The sequence below is a fragment of the Triturus cristatus genome, chromosome 3_1, assembly GCF_964204655.1.
Source record: "Triturus cristatus chromosome 3_1, aTriCri1.1, whole genome shotgun sequence".
Classification (NCBI taxonomy): Eukaryota; Metazoa; Chordata; class Amphibia; order Caudata; family Salamandridae; genus Triturus; species Triturus cristatus.
This window is the reverse complement of record NC_140583.1, coordinates 363,398,063-363,412,996: the sequence shown is the minus strand read 5'-3', so window position 1 is coordinate 363,412,996 and position 14,934 is coordinate 363,398,063. Positions and strand designations below refer to the sequence as shown.

At 44.5% G+C, this 14,934-nt stretch overlaps 1 protein-coding gene across 2 annotated transcripts in view; it reads right to left on the bottom strand.

Moving 5' to 3' along the window:
- Window positions 1–14,934, bottom strand: part of RFX7 (regulatory factor X7) — a 472,709-nt gene that overhangs the window by 244,735 nt on the left and 213,040 nt on the right. For both annotated transcript variants that reach the window (XM_085644129.1, XM_085644130.1), the window contains exon 2: window positions 7,203–7,236. In XM_085644129.1, coding sequence (XP_085500255.1) covers window positions 7,203–7,236 — 34 coding nt within the window. The remainder of the gene's footprint in view (window positions 1–7,202; window positions 7,237–14,934) is intronic.

The following is a 14,934-nucleotide window of genomic DNA, read 5'->3' as shown; positions in this document are numbered from 1 at the left end:
GGATCAGGACCACAGTCTCTCCGAGTTCGCGGAGGTTCTGATGTCTGTGGCAGAGATTAGGGCGGTCTCAGTGCTGTGGTTACCACACCATCATGATTAGAAGGTGTCAAGTAGGTGGTTTTGTTCCAGCTGTTTGTTGATAGCCTTCTCAGGTAGTTTGGCCGGGCAGGGGAGCAGGGAGATTGGTTGATAATTCTCGAGTTCGCTGGGATTGACAGAGGGTTGGTTTAGGAGGAGTCTGACCTCTGGATGTTTCCATCTGTCCGGAAAGGATGCTATGGTGATGGAGGTGTTGATGATGCTGGTGAGTTCTATGCTGATCGGGTCGGTTCCAAGGTTGAAAAGACAGTGGGGGCAGCAGTCGGTGGGTGCCCCGGAGTGAATGGATGACATGACTGTCATGGTGGTTTGAGTGGTGATCATTCGGCTGGTGTGTGTTGATTGGTCAAGGCTTTTGTGGTCGAGCAGTGGGTTGGGGGTTGAAGTTGTTGTAGATGGTGGCCGAGAGGCTGTCGCAGAGTTCTTGAGAGGGTAGGATCGTGCTTCCAATGGCTGCTGGGTTGCAAAATTCCTTGACTATTTTGCAGAGTACTTTCATGTGCTTGGCCGATGTATTGATGCGGGCTGTGATGGCTGTTTTCGTGGCTTCCTTGATGTGCAGTGGTAGTTGCTGAAGGCTGCTTTTTGAGCGGCTCAGTCAGAGAGGTTCTTTGTGGCGCTACTGTTTCTCGAGACGGTACAGTTGTGCTTGGTGGTTCTGAGCCATGGGGTGTACCAGCTGCTTTGTCTTGAGATTTTGTTGGTTTCATCAGGGCAACTCTGTTGGCGCATTTGCTAATCCATGTGGAGATGTTCTAGACGGACTGGTCAAGGTCTGATGAAGCTTTGGTTAGGTGGCCTGAAGGCTTGTGTCCACTGTGTCTCTGTTACCTTGCCCCAGCTGTGGTTGGAGCATCTGTAGGCTTGGGGATGGAGTGATGAGCGTTGGAGAAGGTGATGAGAACAATGGCGTGGTCAGTCCAGGTGAGTTCTGTGATGTTGCTGAGTTTGATTCTGTTGATGAAGGTGAAAATGGAGTGGAGTGTGTGTCTGGCTTTGTACATGGGTTCAGTAACTAGTTGTGTGAGGCCGATGTTCTTCTGGTTCTCCAGGAGGGAGGTGGAGTTGGTATCAATGTGGTTGGTAACATGAAAATTGAGGTCACCGAGTAGTACGGGTGGTAAGAGTCGATGGCTAGAGGAGCGAGGAGGTTAGCACATTTATGACAAAGCAGAATGCACTATGCATGCGATCTGGCTAGGACCCATTTAGAAATGGGTAGAACTAAGTTTATGGAGGCAAACAAGACAAATAATTTGTTTTGAGTAAAGGCCTGGTTCTGTCTATGTAGTGCTCACTTGACATCTTAATGAACCTAGGACTTTTTCTTCTGTGTTTTTATGTCAAATTTTGAAATAGGCTGATGTGACTGGAAACCCAGCTGAGCAGCAAAAGGGATGGGGAAAAACCTATGCAAATATCAATGAACAGTTTATCCACAGAACATTCCCTAAGAGTTGCTGAGATGGGATAGGGGCCTATGTAAACGTTTTGAACTGTTGCAAACAGATCTATGCTTGGTGGAACCCAACTTTAGAAGCACAAACTAAGAATTGAGTTTTTTCGGGTCAAGTTTCCACTTTTATGTGCTCTTATTGTACCCACAGAGTAAGTCTGCAAGTCATTCTCTGTCCCGGTTAGGTGATCTGCTTTTGAGAGCCCACTGCCATATCTTTATAGAAATTTGCAAAAGGTCTCTGCCTGCACTTGAATGAAATACATGATGGCTGTCCTGTTGTCTGAGTGTTGAAGTACATTCTTGCCCTGAATGCGTTTGAAAAGGCTTTCAAGGTTAGAAACTCAACTTTAAGTTTTATAGCACAGATGGTAAGGAATTGTTTTGTGCTGGTTCTTTTTTCCTGGATTGTGAAATAGGCTATATATGCTTGACACCCCAAAAGAGAGGCATTCGTCTTAACTGTGCTGTGAGGCAGGAGATTTGCTAAGTGTCACCCTATCAGTAGATTGAGTGTAGCACCGTAATAGCCTGTCCTTTCTCTGAGGCAACAACAACACTAGATGCACCCAGTTCCCGAATGCTTCCACCTCCCCGGATGCTTCCACCCTTTGGGTTGCCAAACACTATTATAACAGACAAATTTGAAGGTTTGCATTAGGATTAACAGCATGTATAACGCCATTAAGACCAATGATTTCTTCACTGTCCTCACTATCTTCTTTTGATTCCTTCTGTTAGGAAAATTGGGTTCAGTCTCTAAAATGACGGCATTCTAGTCAGTATTGGGAATACTTAAGCCACCTGGGTATCGGTGGCTGACCTAACGTAATTTTGGATCTACTGGGAGCTGCAGAAGGGATGTTTTGACACGGACTGTGAACGCTAACTGACGAAGGTGGAATACTGTTTATCGTTTGAGACATGCACTACATTGATGAGCTGCTATCTCCTTTACCAGCCAATTGTCTAGACATGTTAAAAATGGAGTCCCTGGTGACGTGTAGGAAACACTGTTGAAGTTTTAGTCCTAAACATAAAACTTAACTGACAGCACTCTGCAACCACCAAGAATAAATCGTACAGGTGGTGGCCGTGAAGCATTGTTAGACGAAAGTAGTTTTCTTTGCGGTCTAAGACTTCTAGGATGTTGCCTTTTGCAGGAGGGGCACCATTTGGTAATGGATTATTCAAAGAAAGGTATTCACAACTCTTAGATCTAAGGTGTCTCCTTCTTTGGTAGAAGTGCAAAAAGGACAATTGATGGACAGAATGCAGAACAATGTCATACATTCACCCCAGTACAGAGATCTGGGCCGAAATCCGTCATATTTTTGCTCTCCGTGCCATTCCAGTTTGGAACCAGCCATATGCAAATCAGTCTTGACCCTGCGCCCAATGGGAACAGTCCAGCCCGAACTTTGCAGTTCGGGCTGGACTGTTCCCTTGAGGGACAGGGTCAAGACTGATTTGCATATGGCCAGGTCTAAACTGAGGTGGCATGGTGAGCAAAAGAATGATGGTTTAACCCAGATCTCTTGACTGGGGGTGAATGTTTTCATTTGCTCTGCATTCTGTCCATCAATTATGTGTCTTTTGCTTTCTCGCCCTAAGTGCGCCAGGTATGTCCAGACGTGGGTCCTGGCCTCACTGTGCCACTGGAACCAAGCTATCCTGGCTGATGAGGGATGAAACCCCGAAACCGGTCCTAGAATGCTTGCTTCCGGTCCAGGGAGGACCAGGCTTGGCAGTTCGGGCTGGACTGTTCCCATGAGGCACAGGGTCAAGACTGATTTGCATATGGCCAGGTTTAAACTGGGGTGGCATGGTATGCAAAAGAATGATGGATTTAACCCAGATGTCTTTACTGGGGGTGAATGTTTTGATTTGTTCTGCATTCCGTCCATCAATTGTGAATCTTTTCTTTCTTTGGCAGAGTGTTTTTTTTTTTCCGAGGGTTTTATATAGCGTGAACTAGTCCTGAAGGTAATAGAGCGCTTTACATGAGCACCAGTTGCGTTACTGACGGACACATTAATTTTTTGTTAGGCACTGGAGATTAAGTGATTTGCCCATGATCACAGGATGTTAAATGTCCCTGCTGAGACTCGAACTCCGTTCCCCAACTTCGAGGTCGATCGCTCTAGCCGTTAGGCCACATCCTCTCCCAGTATGTGCAATCAGTACACCGAGCCTTGCACTCTGCTAAGCTCCATCTAGCCTATGTTCCTCGGGTGAGAAGAGTGAGAACAGGAGGGCGTTCTTTCTAGGCGAAAGCTCCCGCCCTTTGAAACACTTTGCCTCTGCCCACTAGGACCATCCATAATCACTGGGCCTTAAGAAGGGCCATGAAAACCTGGCTATTCTCCGTCTAACCTCTGTTCCTCTGCCAATCTCTTTTCCGAAACTAGTGCTGGGACGCGCTGGGGCAGCCATGCGCTTTACAAACACTCTAACATAACATAACACCCCCATGACCTCTCTCTCATGCAAGGGCACTTCTATCACACCTTCGCCGAGTGGGGTAACAATGGAACTTGTGGTTTGTTTTTTTGTGCTACTGTGCAGAGCTATTTGAGGGAAGGTGTGTGAGCCCTTCACAGGCAGAGGTCTGAAGCAGGGTCGGGACTAGAGACCAACCCCACTGTGCATGGACAAAGGCAATGTGCAACAGGAGGTGACTCTTCATGCACCGATTATGACCACACAATATTTACACCAAAAAGTGAAACAGAAAGGTATCATCTTACAACACTTCTCCAAACAAATTATGCTCTATACATAATCACATCAGCAATGCTGAGGTGGCATGCAACGTCACCACTGGAACCAACTATATCACTTGTGATGTTTTCTGTTACATTACGTGTGAGGTTGAGAGTAGTGCATTAGGGGGACGAGTTATGGTTTTTAAGGAGCACGCACAAGTTATGGATTGTTTAAATAACAATAAAATGGTGTGGGCAATAATGGCGCTCACTACACATTACCGCCCGGGTCCGGTACGGACCGTAAGTCAAGTGCACTGAAACCTTTTCTGTAAAAAAGGGTGTACAGCCAACAGGAGTCCTAGCGCTTCTACTCTTTAGCCTCTTTTTGAAAGATGTAGTGGAATACCTATTGGAAGAACCTTAGCGCTTCTACTCTTTAGCCTCTTTTTGAAAGATGTAAAGGAATACCTATTGGAAGAACCCTTAGATATCCCCTTTAAAGCTGGAAGAAGAGTCCCAATACTATTATTCGCTGATGGTGCAGTACTTATGGCGCAAAGAGAAAACGCAACCCATATGTTATTTATGCGTTTCGTAGATTACTACCACAGGAAGTCCTTGACCATCAATTGTACCAAAACAAAGAGCATTGGCTGGAGTCCATCTCCTAGCCTCATGGGGAAGCTGAAGATCGATGGTGTGCCCACTGAGACTGTCAAGTAGTACGACTACTTGGGGATATGGTTCAATAAGAAACTGCAATGGAAGATTCATATATAGAAGGAAGCTACAGTCCTGAGCCAGACTTGGAGGGCAATTTTAAAGTTTAGATGCAAGGCAGGAGCTAAGAGTATCAGCATTATCCTCCAGATATATAAACAAAAGGCAGTAGCTGCAGCACTATTTGGGGCTGAGCTCTGGGGGTATGGGAATCTACTCTCACTGTAGGTGGCTGAGAACAACTTCTTAAGAGCTCTGAGGAGACTGGGTCCAGGTACCCTCCTATTAGCTCTTTATGCATAACTTAGCTTTACCCTACTAGCGGAGGTAGCAGCCCTTAAGCCAGTAGTATGAATTGCAGCTGGAGTATGGTCTGTACAGAGTAGAGTAAGGCAGGACACTGCTGACCTGATCAAAAAACACTACTGCCATGAACACAAGCAGATGAGGTAGTTCTGATCATGGCCCTCCCTGTTTGTTTTACTTGGACTGTCTTCCCTGAGCAAAACACACACTATATGTTAAGTTTAGATTGGGCATTTTGCCGACCAAGGAATACCTAGTCAGATGTTTCAAGCTTGCCGCAGATGTCGAATACTGTAACTGCAAATTAAGTGGGTTAGGGATAACGTATTGTATTTCCTGCTGTTTTGTACAAAATACGATCTAGCAAGTATGAGATGGCTTTTGCCCATTTTTAGTCCTACATCAGATCAAATGCATTAATCTGCCATTGCTGTTTTGTCTCAGAACTGACAATGAGTATGTTCTTAACACCCTAGCTTAGTATTTATGGACAGTCGGGCCATGCTTGAGGGAGCTCCCACCTGCCTTAGGAATCTAACCTTGTTTTAGCTGGAATATCTATTATACTGGGTGTTCTGTGGCTTGTGTCTCCTCTTCACGCTCTTATGCACATGCACCTTTATCATGATGTTGATTTGTAGTGGCTGATCATTTTTTAAGTACTATTGCTTATGTCCTTTAGGCTGACAACCGCTCATTCGATCCCATCTCACATGTTTGCATGTATGTTGATTTGTAGTTCCTGATCATACAAGTACTATTGCTTACGTGCTATAGGCCGACAAATCGCTTATTCAACCGCATCTCACATGTGCTTATGTATTTATGCTTTAAAGTACTAAATAATTGTTTTTATCTGGAGCATCTATTATTGGGGCGTCCTTCGCTGCTTGTGTCTCTTTCTACTCTTATGCATATGCATTGTTTACAAGGATGTTGATTTGTAGTTGCTGATCATATAAGTACTATTGCTTATGTGTAATATTTTGACAACCTGCTTGTTCAACCGTATTTTACAAGTTTTATGTATTACGTATTGAAGCATTAATTAATTATTCGTATTTGTTGTAAGGCTGAAAGCTGAAACAAACTTAACTGATCGATTAAAAAAAATAGGTTAATTTCGGGGATTTTTTTATTTTAGTTTGTAACCATAACTGCATTTTAACAATGTTTTAAATGGGATATTGAATCATCATATACACACACACAAACTTTATTACTGAATATCGAACATAAAAATAATGTAATACAAGACTATGGAGGACAAAAGATTACTGACGAACAAATTATTGCAAGCTAAATGCATATTAAAGATTTATAGATGTACTATTTCTAAATACACATCTACGCACCTTGAAGATATATATATTGTCAAGTTACATATATGTGGCATTGGGTATAGAAAATCTACAATTGCCTTTCAATAGTTAATTTTCAGATTTTGTACTCGATATTTCCATACCACGATATTCTGACTATGATGCTCAGGGGGCACACTTATATATCCATACATACATACACACGCAGGCTGAATATATCATGTGAAAAACAGCCCACTGTCTGGTTTCAGATTCCAGTGACTGAGGCATGCACACAAATTGAACAGACATCACTAGCGGGAACTTTATGGACCTGCAATGTCCACGTGAGATGTAATACCTATACCTTACTGCAACACCATCTAGCAATGGTTTGGCAAAGTGCTAAAACTCTTCGGATCCAGTCTCAAAACCATGGATAATTTTAGAGTAGATTATGCTGCAAAAAGTAACCATTAAAATGTAGATTTCAGAAATAATACATCACTCATGTAACTAATTGGGCAGGATCTAAACATCAAAAATAACAAGTGATTTTAAATATGACCATAAATGTAAACAAACACTAATTAGACAAACATTACTCACCAAAATGTTGTCCACTTTAGATAACACGGTTTTGCTGGAAGAAGAAAAAACACAGAATGAGTATTGGAAAAGTAATGTGACATACAGTTTAGCAGTCGCCCTGTGTTCTAATCAAGCGCAATTATCTACAAAACATTATATTGAGAGAAAAACCCCTAGCAAACTAGAAAATACCTATCAATAATGGAGTGTCAGGTATGATTTTATACTTTCATTACCGCACTTGATCCGAGTTTGGTCCCTGCCTTTGCCACCCGCGGAGGCCATAGGCGCGGGTTGGGGAGATTGGGAGCGGGGAGGGTGGGGGGGGGGGCGGGGGGTGATTCAGGGTAGTTGGGTGTTGGCTATTTTCCCGCAATTGCCGCCCCGCTTTAAACACACGGAAAAACGTGTGCCGCCCGGAGGACCCTCCCCCCCCAAGTTATGCCACTGGTTTCACTGTCATTAACGCACCACACAACATCTCGAAATATACCCCCCCCCCCCGTGCATAAATATACAATGGTGAACATGCCCAGTAAATATGAATATCAATACATGACTAACTCAGTATGATAAGCACAGAATTCCACATGACATGATATGATATTTTCTAAAGCAAAACATGAAAAAGGCAGGTCTTTACTGCACGCGGCAAATACCCTGTGGCGTCGATATTTAGTAGGCACAATAATCTGCCCACAAAGATGCTCCAAGAATCCAAACACCAGATAACCACCCACTGTTATTTACTACTATGCGTGATAGAATTTGTTTAAAGAATGATATCTACTCAACTCAAAATAAAACAACTCTCTGTTTCATCATACACATTCCATAAAGCCTTTACAAAGTAAATACATAATATTCTTCTGTTGCCATCAATATGCCACAGAACTCCAGGACTTCTATTTAAAAACTGCATAGGTGTCTCTCGACCGATAAATGTTATTATGTATTCGTATAAGGTCAATAGAATGCGCTATCTCCCTCTCAATATATTACGTTTTGGGATATGGAATACAAACTAGTAGTAGCACAGCCAGCAGATCTTGCCTGTAACACCTACTGGCTTTCTCAATGTGAGTTTTTTCAAAAACAGGCAGCCATACTGGAATTAAAATATTTTTTATAAAAAAGGGCAGTCAGCAGATGTGTGCACACATACAAAAGCAATAGAGAAAATAACCTAAGTTGGCCACCTTCTGCATGCATGCCAGTCATCGTGAAATGCTTTTTTTTTTTCTTTAAACCCTTTGGGTGTTACTGACAGTCTAAACAGGGCTCCCAGCCAAGGGCTGTTGACGGAAAGGGCACTTCTAAGCAAGGCAGGGAAAATCATATTGACTTTGCATGGTACCTGGTTGTATTTTTTTTTTGTCGCAGACGCTAAGTTCAGCCTCACAAATAGGTTAGCGTTTTTACCAGGAGAAGTGTGCGGACACGGAGTAGTATAAATCTATATGTTATGAATTTAATTTCTCTCAATCATTTGCTTACAAATGTAAGCCAGTTTGCAATAAAGATCATATTCTGCAAATTGTCTTCTGAATCACGTGATAGCATGGATACCCCCAAATTCAGACATGCCCACTAGTTCTAAACTAAGTATCTGGTATACATTTAAAATATACAAAGGTTTCCTTCATAGCCATTTTTCAATCCTTAGATTTTACCACATGAATTGCTGCATGCTCAGTACACAATGAAAAATCATTACAAGGGGTAACTTGGTTGTTGGCTCTGGGTATTGTGGGCTTTTGGACAATCAATGAACACTACCTATCCTTAATACCAGAATGGTGCGACAGACATAAGTGTATGTTCCATTTTTATATCGGCAATCAGGGAAAAACATTATAGATGAAAAGTTGTGACCAATTTTTCTGTTGTCCACCTTATTATCACTGACTTTTATTTCAGTGATTAGTGTTTTTAGGGAAAACCATGAGCAATCTACATATACAACCTTTTTCTGTATTAAGAATGTAGTTCTTAGAAGTGCATAATTTCACAGGTTCATCCATAGGTTTCACACCTGTTTCCACCACAAACAGCAAGTAGGATTGTGAACCTAATTCCACACAGTTCTTGTGCAATGCAAAAATCCCTGACATACAGAAGGCAGCTGTAGATACAGTGAAAGAACATCCCTGTAGTTCATTTCAAGTGAGATGCCATCACGTCAGTAAACTATGTACACTATACAAGACCACAGGAGAATCTGATTGTAAATCCATAGGGTTGTTTGATGTAATCTCCTGAGTAATCTATGCGCCATGCACAAGACAACAGTAGAGCTGGTAATGGCACATGTCGTCTGTTCATTTGTGAGGTTATCTCAGGATACTAAGCACAGCACACAATACAACAGTCAAGTTGGTACCAGTATACTCTTGCAGGTTGTGTGTGATTTTCCAAACTTATTTTTATTGAAGTTTTGACATAGTACATCTGATAACGTTACCAGCATAGATTCCCATGCACAATGGTAAAGAAATGTTTACAGACTTTAAACTGTGAAGCGTCAAACACGGCGCCAGGGTAAGTCCCCAACCCAAATATAGTGGGATGCTCAATTAAGGGGTACAGATGCTATTAGAACTGGGCTCAGGGCAAGTCCCCGCATCTTTCACAGTGGGGCATCTAAAGCCAAACCTTTCCCCTCACCCTTTGTAGCGCACATTAAATACCTTGTAGTCTGACGGTATTAGACAAAAAGTACTATAGTAGTTTTAAAACAGCTCCGAACTATGGAGCGGTGAACATAAAATAAGGAACAACCCTGTACCACCCCCTACCCACCTCCCCCTAACATGGTGACGGCACATAAAAAAGAAAAAACGTATACTGCAGGCGAGTTGACAGTTTGCACATCATATCTGAAAGAGGTAGAGCGCCCTGATGGAGGAAGGACAAACAGCGGATGGCAGTCCACGGGAGAGAAATGTGACCAGGGGAGCCCATTTGAATTCGAAATTCTTAAAATTATCCCTGAAAACGTCCGACATCCGTTCCAAGCTAAGGAGCTTCCATAATCTAGAATGCCAGAGGGAAATTGCCGGAGGTTCTCTCCTCTTCCAGGCGGCAGCTAGTGTAGTCTTCGCTGCCCCAATACAAAGCCACATGATCTTTTTATCAGCCCAGGTCTGGTGTTCTAAAGATGGGTCGCAAAGTCCCAGAAGAATCCCTGCTATGTTGGTTGGGATGGGATATCCCAATATATCCTTGATATGGGCAAGGATTTCTTCCCAGTAAGGCCGTATATGCGGGCAATCCCACCAGATGTGCTGGAAGTCCCCCAGCAGTCCGCACCCCCTCCAGCATCTGTCAGAGGAATCGGGAAAGATCTGACAGAGCTTGGAGGGGTGGAGGTACCAGTCCATCATGGTTTTCAGGTGTGCCTCCCTGAGGTCAACCGAGTGGTTGAACTTCGTGATGTCAGACCACAAATGGTGCCATTCCTCTTCTGCGATATCTCATTGAAGGATACCCTCCCACATTGACATATACCGTGGAGAAAGAGTAGTGGTGAGAAGAAACTGATATATAAAGGAAATCGTGCCTTTCATGGAATTCGCTTTAGTGAGAAAGGATTCAAATTTTGTCAGGGGACGAGTAGCCGCCTCCCGGACTTGTGGGGTAAGGGCCCAATGCATCAATTGGTTAGAACGGTGTCTCTCCGTGTTTTGCAAGTTGTATTCCCTTTTGCAGTTGTCAAAGGTAAGGGGGTCAAAGTTATGGAAAAGGTGTGTCAGGGCTAAGCATCCCCCCTCTCGCCAAGCATCGAATGGACCTGCCTGTAGGCCTGGAGGAAATGCCGGGTTAAAATGCAAAGTTGTAAAAGGGGAGGGAAAGGAGGTCCACCTCATGTCACCCGACACCGAGTCCCATACCTTAAGTGTTGTGCGTGTAGGGTTGCTGATATAGGTGTTCTTAGGTCTATCATGTTTGAGACGCCAGATCAGATCCCATATAGTCCGGCCAGTCACACTGCGATCCATGTGCAACCAGTGTTTGTCTGATTCGTGTTTTGACCATTCAATCAGGACACGTAATTGGGCGGCTTTATAATATAGGTGTATATCTGAAAGTCCGACCCCACCTTCACCCCTGGAGCGACGAAGTATCGTAAATGAGAAGCGTGCCCGCCTCCCTTGCCATATGAAATTCAAGATCATGGTTTTAACGCATCGAAAGAAGTCTTTCTCCAGTTCAATGGGTAGAGCTTGGAACCGATATAGACGCTTGGGGAGAAGAGTCATCTTTATTTCATGAATTTGACCCAACCAGGAGAGGAAGAGGGGCTTCCATTTATTGAGCTCTGCTTGGATACGTGCGAGCAAAGGGGGGAAATTAGCAGCGTAGAGTCCGTTCACTTTGGGGGTGATCTGGATGCCCAAGTATTGTATAGAGGAGGTGGCCCATTGGAGGGGTGTGAGAGGTTGGAGTCTATGTAATTCCGCTGGCGGGAGAGTGAGATTGAGAATGAATGATTTACCGAGATTAACTTTGAAGCCTGCTACTGATTCGAATCGGGCTAATTCCGCTTGCAAGGGCGGGAGGGACACGGCTGGATCTGCGAGAGATAACAAGACGTCATCAGCAAAAAGGGAAATTTTGTGTTGTTCCCCCGTAAAGGGAATCCCCTGTATGATAGGGTTCGCTCGAATTGCCGCTGCAAGGGGTTCGATACGAAGGGTGAAGAGTAAGGGATGGAGGGGGCACCCCTGTCTGGTACCTCTGGAATGAGAAAAGGAAGATGATTGCGCACTGTTAACCATCACCTTAGAGTGAGGTTGAAGATAATTATCCCGAATCATAGTGAGAAATTTGGTTGCAAAGCCGAAAGCCGCCAGGGTACGGAACATAAACTCCCAGTCCACCCTGTCAAAAGCATTTTCCGCGTCCAACCCGACAAGGACTGCAGGAATCCGACATCTGGTGGCCTTCTCAATTAAGTGGACAATGCGACGGGTGTTGTCATGCGTTTGGCGCCTCATGATAAATCCCGACTGGTCCGGGTGTATGAGGTCGGGCATAAGATCGTTCAACCGTGCAGCCAAGATGGTGGAGTATAATTTATCAATCATCAAAGCTTTATTTCGACATGTGATGTCATAAAAGCACAAGATACATAAAAACAATTACAAATACATTTTTAAAACATGTCGTAAGAAAATCTAATTGGGTAATGAACAATAAATATCTAAAAATTTATTAAATTTTACAGCTTTGGGGGTTAAAAAAGGATAAAAGGATTTAGCTGGAACTAATAAATCTCTGTCTCATCAGCCATGCCCAACCTAGGAATTTGGCCACCCCGCAAACTATAGTAGTGTTAGTAGAAGTTTTAAGGATTCTCAAGGCGTCGATATAATCCCTTGTTCCTAGGACTAAACAGACAGGCTTAAGCCATTTCTTTCTAGGTAATAAATAGGCTGGGCAGGCGAAGAAAAAGTGGGAGATATTTTCGATGCCACCAGTGCAGAATGGACAATCTGGAAGAGTCTTATGAGGGGGTTTCCACTTGCTGGTACGATCACGGAGTGGGAGGGTCCCGAATCTAAACTGGATAAAAAGAGATCTATCCTTGGGCTTGGTGATAAAGTAGAGTATAATTTTGCATCAAGGTTGATCAGCGCGATAGGCCGGTAGGAAGCGCAAGCCTCAGGATCTTTCCCCGGCTTAGGAATAACAGTAATCACGGCTTCTGATAGAGAGCCAGAGGTGAGGCCTTCCTTTGCCATCTTATTGAAGAGTCGGGTAAGATGCGGGATAATGTCGGGGGCAAAGGTTTTATAGAATAGAGCGGTATACCCATCTGGGACTGGATCTTTATGTGGTTTGAGAGCCTTGATAGCCGCAACGACGTCTTCGGTGGTGATAGGAGCGGAAAGGCGCTCATTCCATTCTGGGGAGACCTGTGTGAGGTGAAAGGAATGGAGGTAGTCACGCTGGGCGTCGGGATCTAAGTGATCGCCGGTGTAGAGGGTTCTGTAAAAAGATCCAAAGATGTCCGCTTTGGCCTCGTCGCTATGGGTGAGATCACCCTGTGGTCCCCGAATACCGCCAATGTATTCCCGTAGCAGTTTGTCCTTAAGTTACCTAGCAAGGGGTTTGCCCACCTTGTTACCTTGGGAATAAGATAGATGGCGTAATTTCAATAGCGTAAATTCTGCCCTGTTATCATAAATGGCTCGGAGTTTGCCCCGAAGCGCTGCTAAACTACGGAGGGTTTGCCTAGTGGGGTTTAATTTGTGAGCCAGTTCCGTGGAGGCCAATTCCGACTCTAGCTGTTCCCTTTCTTTGGTGCGGTGTGAATTTAATGCGGAGTTAAGGGAAATACATTTCCCCCGGAAGAACGACTTAAAGGCGTCCCAGGTGGTAAACTCCAATGTGTCTTCATGCTTATTAATGTCAAAGAATTCGGCGATAGCCTCCCTTAGTTTTGTGCAGCAGTCTTTATCCCGCGTAAGGGCAGTCGGGAAATACCACAAAGAGATCGCCAGTAGGCTGTGGCAACATCACAGTAAAAGCATCGCCAGGCCTGTTAGGGCCCGTATCATCATATGTCCCTGAGAAGAAGTCCGCCCCACTCTGATGTGAAAAAGAATTACTGTGCAATCTTGAAGCTGATCTTCACCAAGTATTAAAAAGCCGCCACCATGTCGCACCCACCCCTCCCTACAAACCCAGAAAGGAAAAAAAAACTAAAACTGAACCATTGTAAAAGCAACATAAAATGCATCAACAATATCCCTTCAGGGGTAGTAAAACCCCACAGGAATACAAAGAGGCGACAGTACCGAGGTTCCCGTCCGCGCTCACTTAGGAGCAATCCAAAGGAAATCAGCAGCAAAACCACCGCAGTGTGCCACCTAGTCATTGCTAAGACAAACCTTTACTTGCTTTAGGTATGACCAGGCCCCTTGTGTCTGCATCGATACCAAAAAGACTGACCTGAAGGAAGAACAAGTAGGTGAGAGATACTAAGGAGACCAAGTACAGCACAATATTATCAGCATAAGAGGGGGCGTCCACAACGCCCAGTTTCGATCTTGTGGTTGGGTACCGGTAAGGCTAAGTGATACTGTTGACACAAGTTCCAGAGGGGCAAGGCGACCAGCTGAAGGGAAGCAGCTCATTCCTCTCCATCGTACCGAGGGAGTGACCCAAGCAGCCTCCAGGAGATATGGCACTGTTAGAACTGTCAGCCCTTTGGCTGTTCCCTCCTCAATTATATTTTTCTTTTTCCTCCCTTTACCCTCTCATTTTCTTTTCTGTCCACTAATTTTTATTCCTTGGTGTTGATGTAGAGGCTCTGGGCGCCCCGTTCTCACTAGCTGAGGGAGAGGCGCAAGGTGCTTCACTGAAGAGTCAGGGAGAGGGAGGTTAGTCTCACAAAATGGTGGTTCCAACTGTCACCTCAGCACCTGGGCCATAGACTGCCATGAGAGGTTCCGGAACCTTCTGGGCCACTCTGGCCAGTCAGGCCCCAGGTGATAAATAGAGGTGAGAGGGGGGCGGCCATGTTAGGACTTAGGTGAGCTGTGAGGTAGACAGGAGTAAGGCATCTGAGTGGAGAGGTGGCTGCACTAGATAGGGAATTGACAGGTCTTAGGGTCTGCGCGACTTCCCTCATCAACTGACATCACCCTCAACCTGCTGACCGGTCCCTGAACACCGCCGATAACTCTGGGGGCTATCGTTACCTCAGGGCCCTCAGTGTGGACAGGAAACCTGAAGGAGG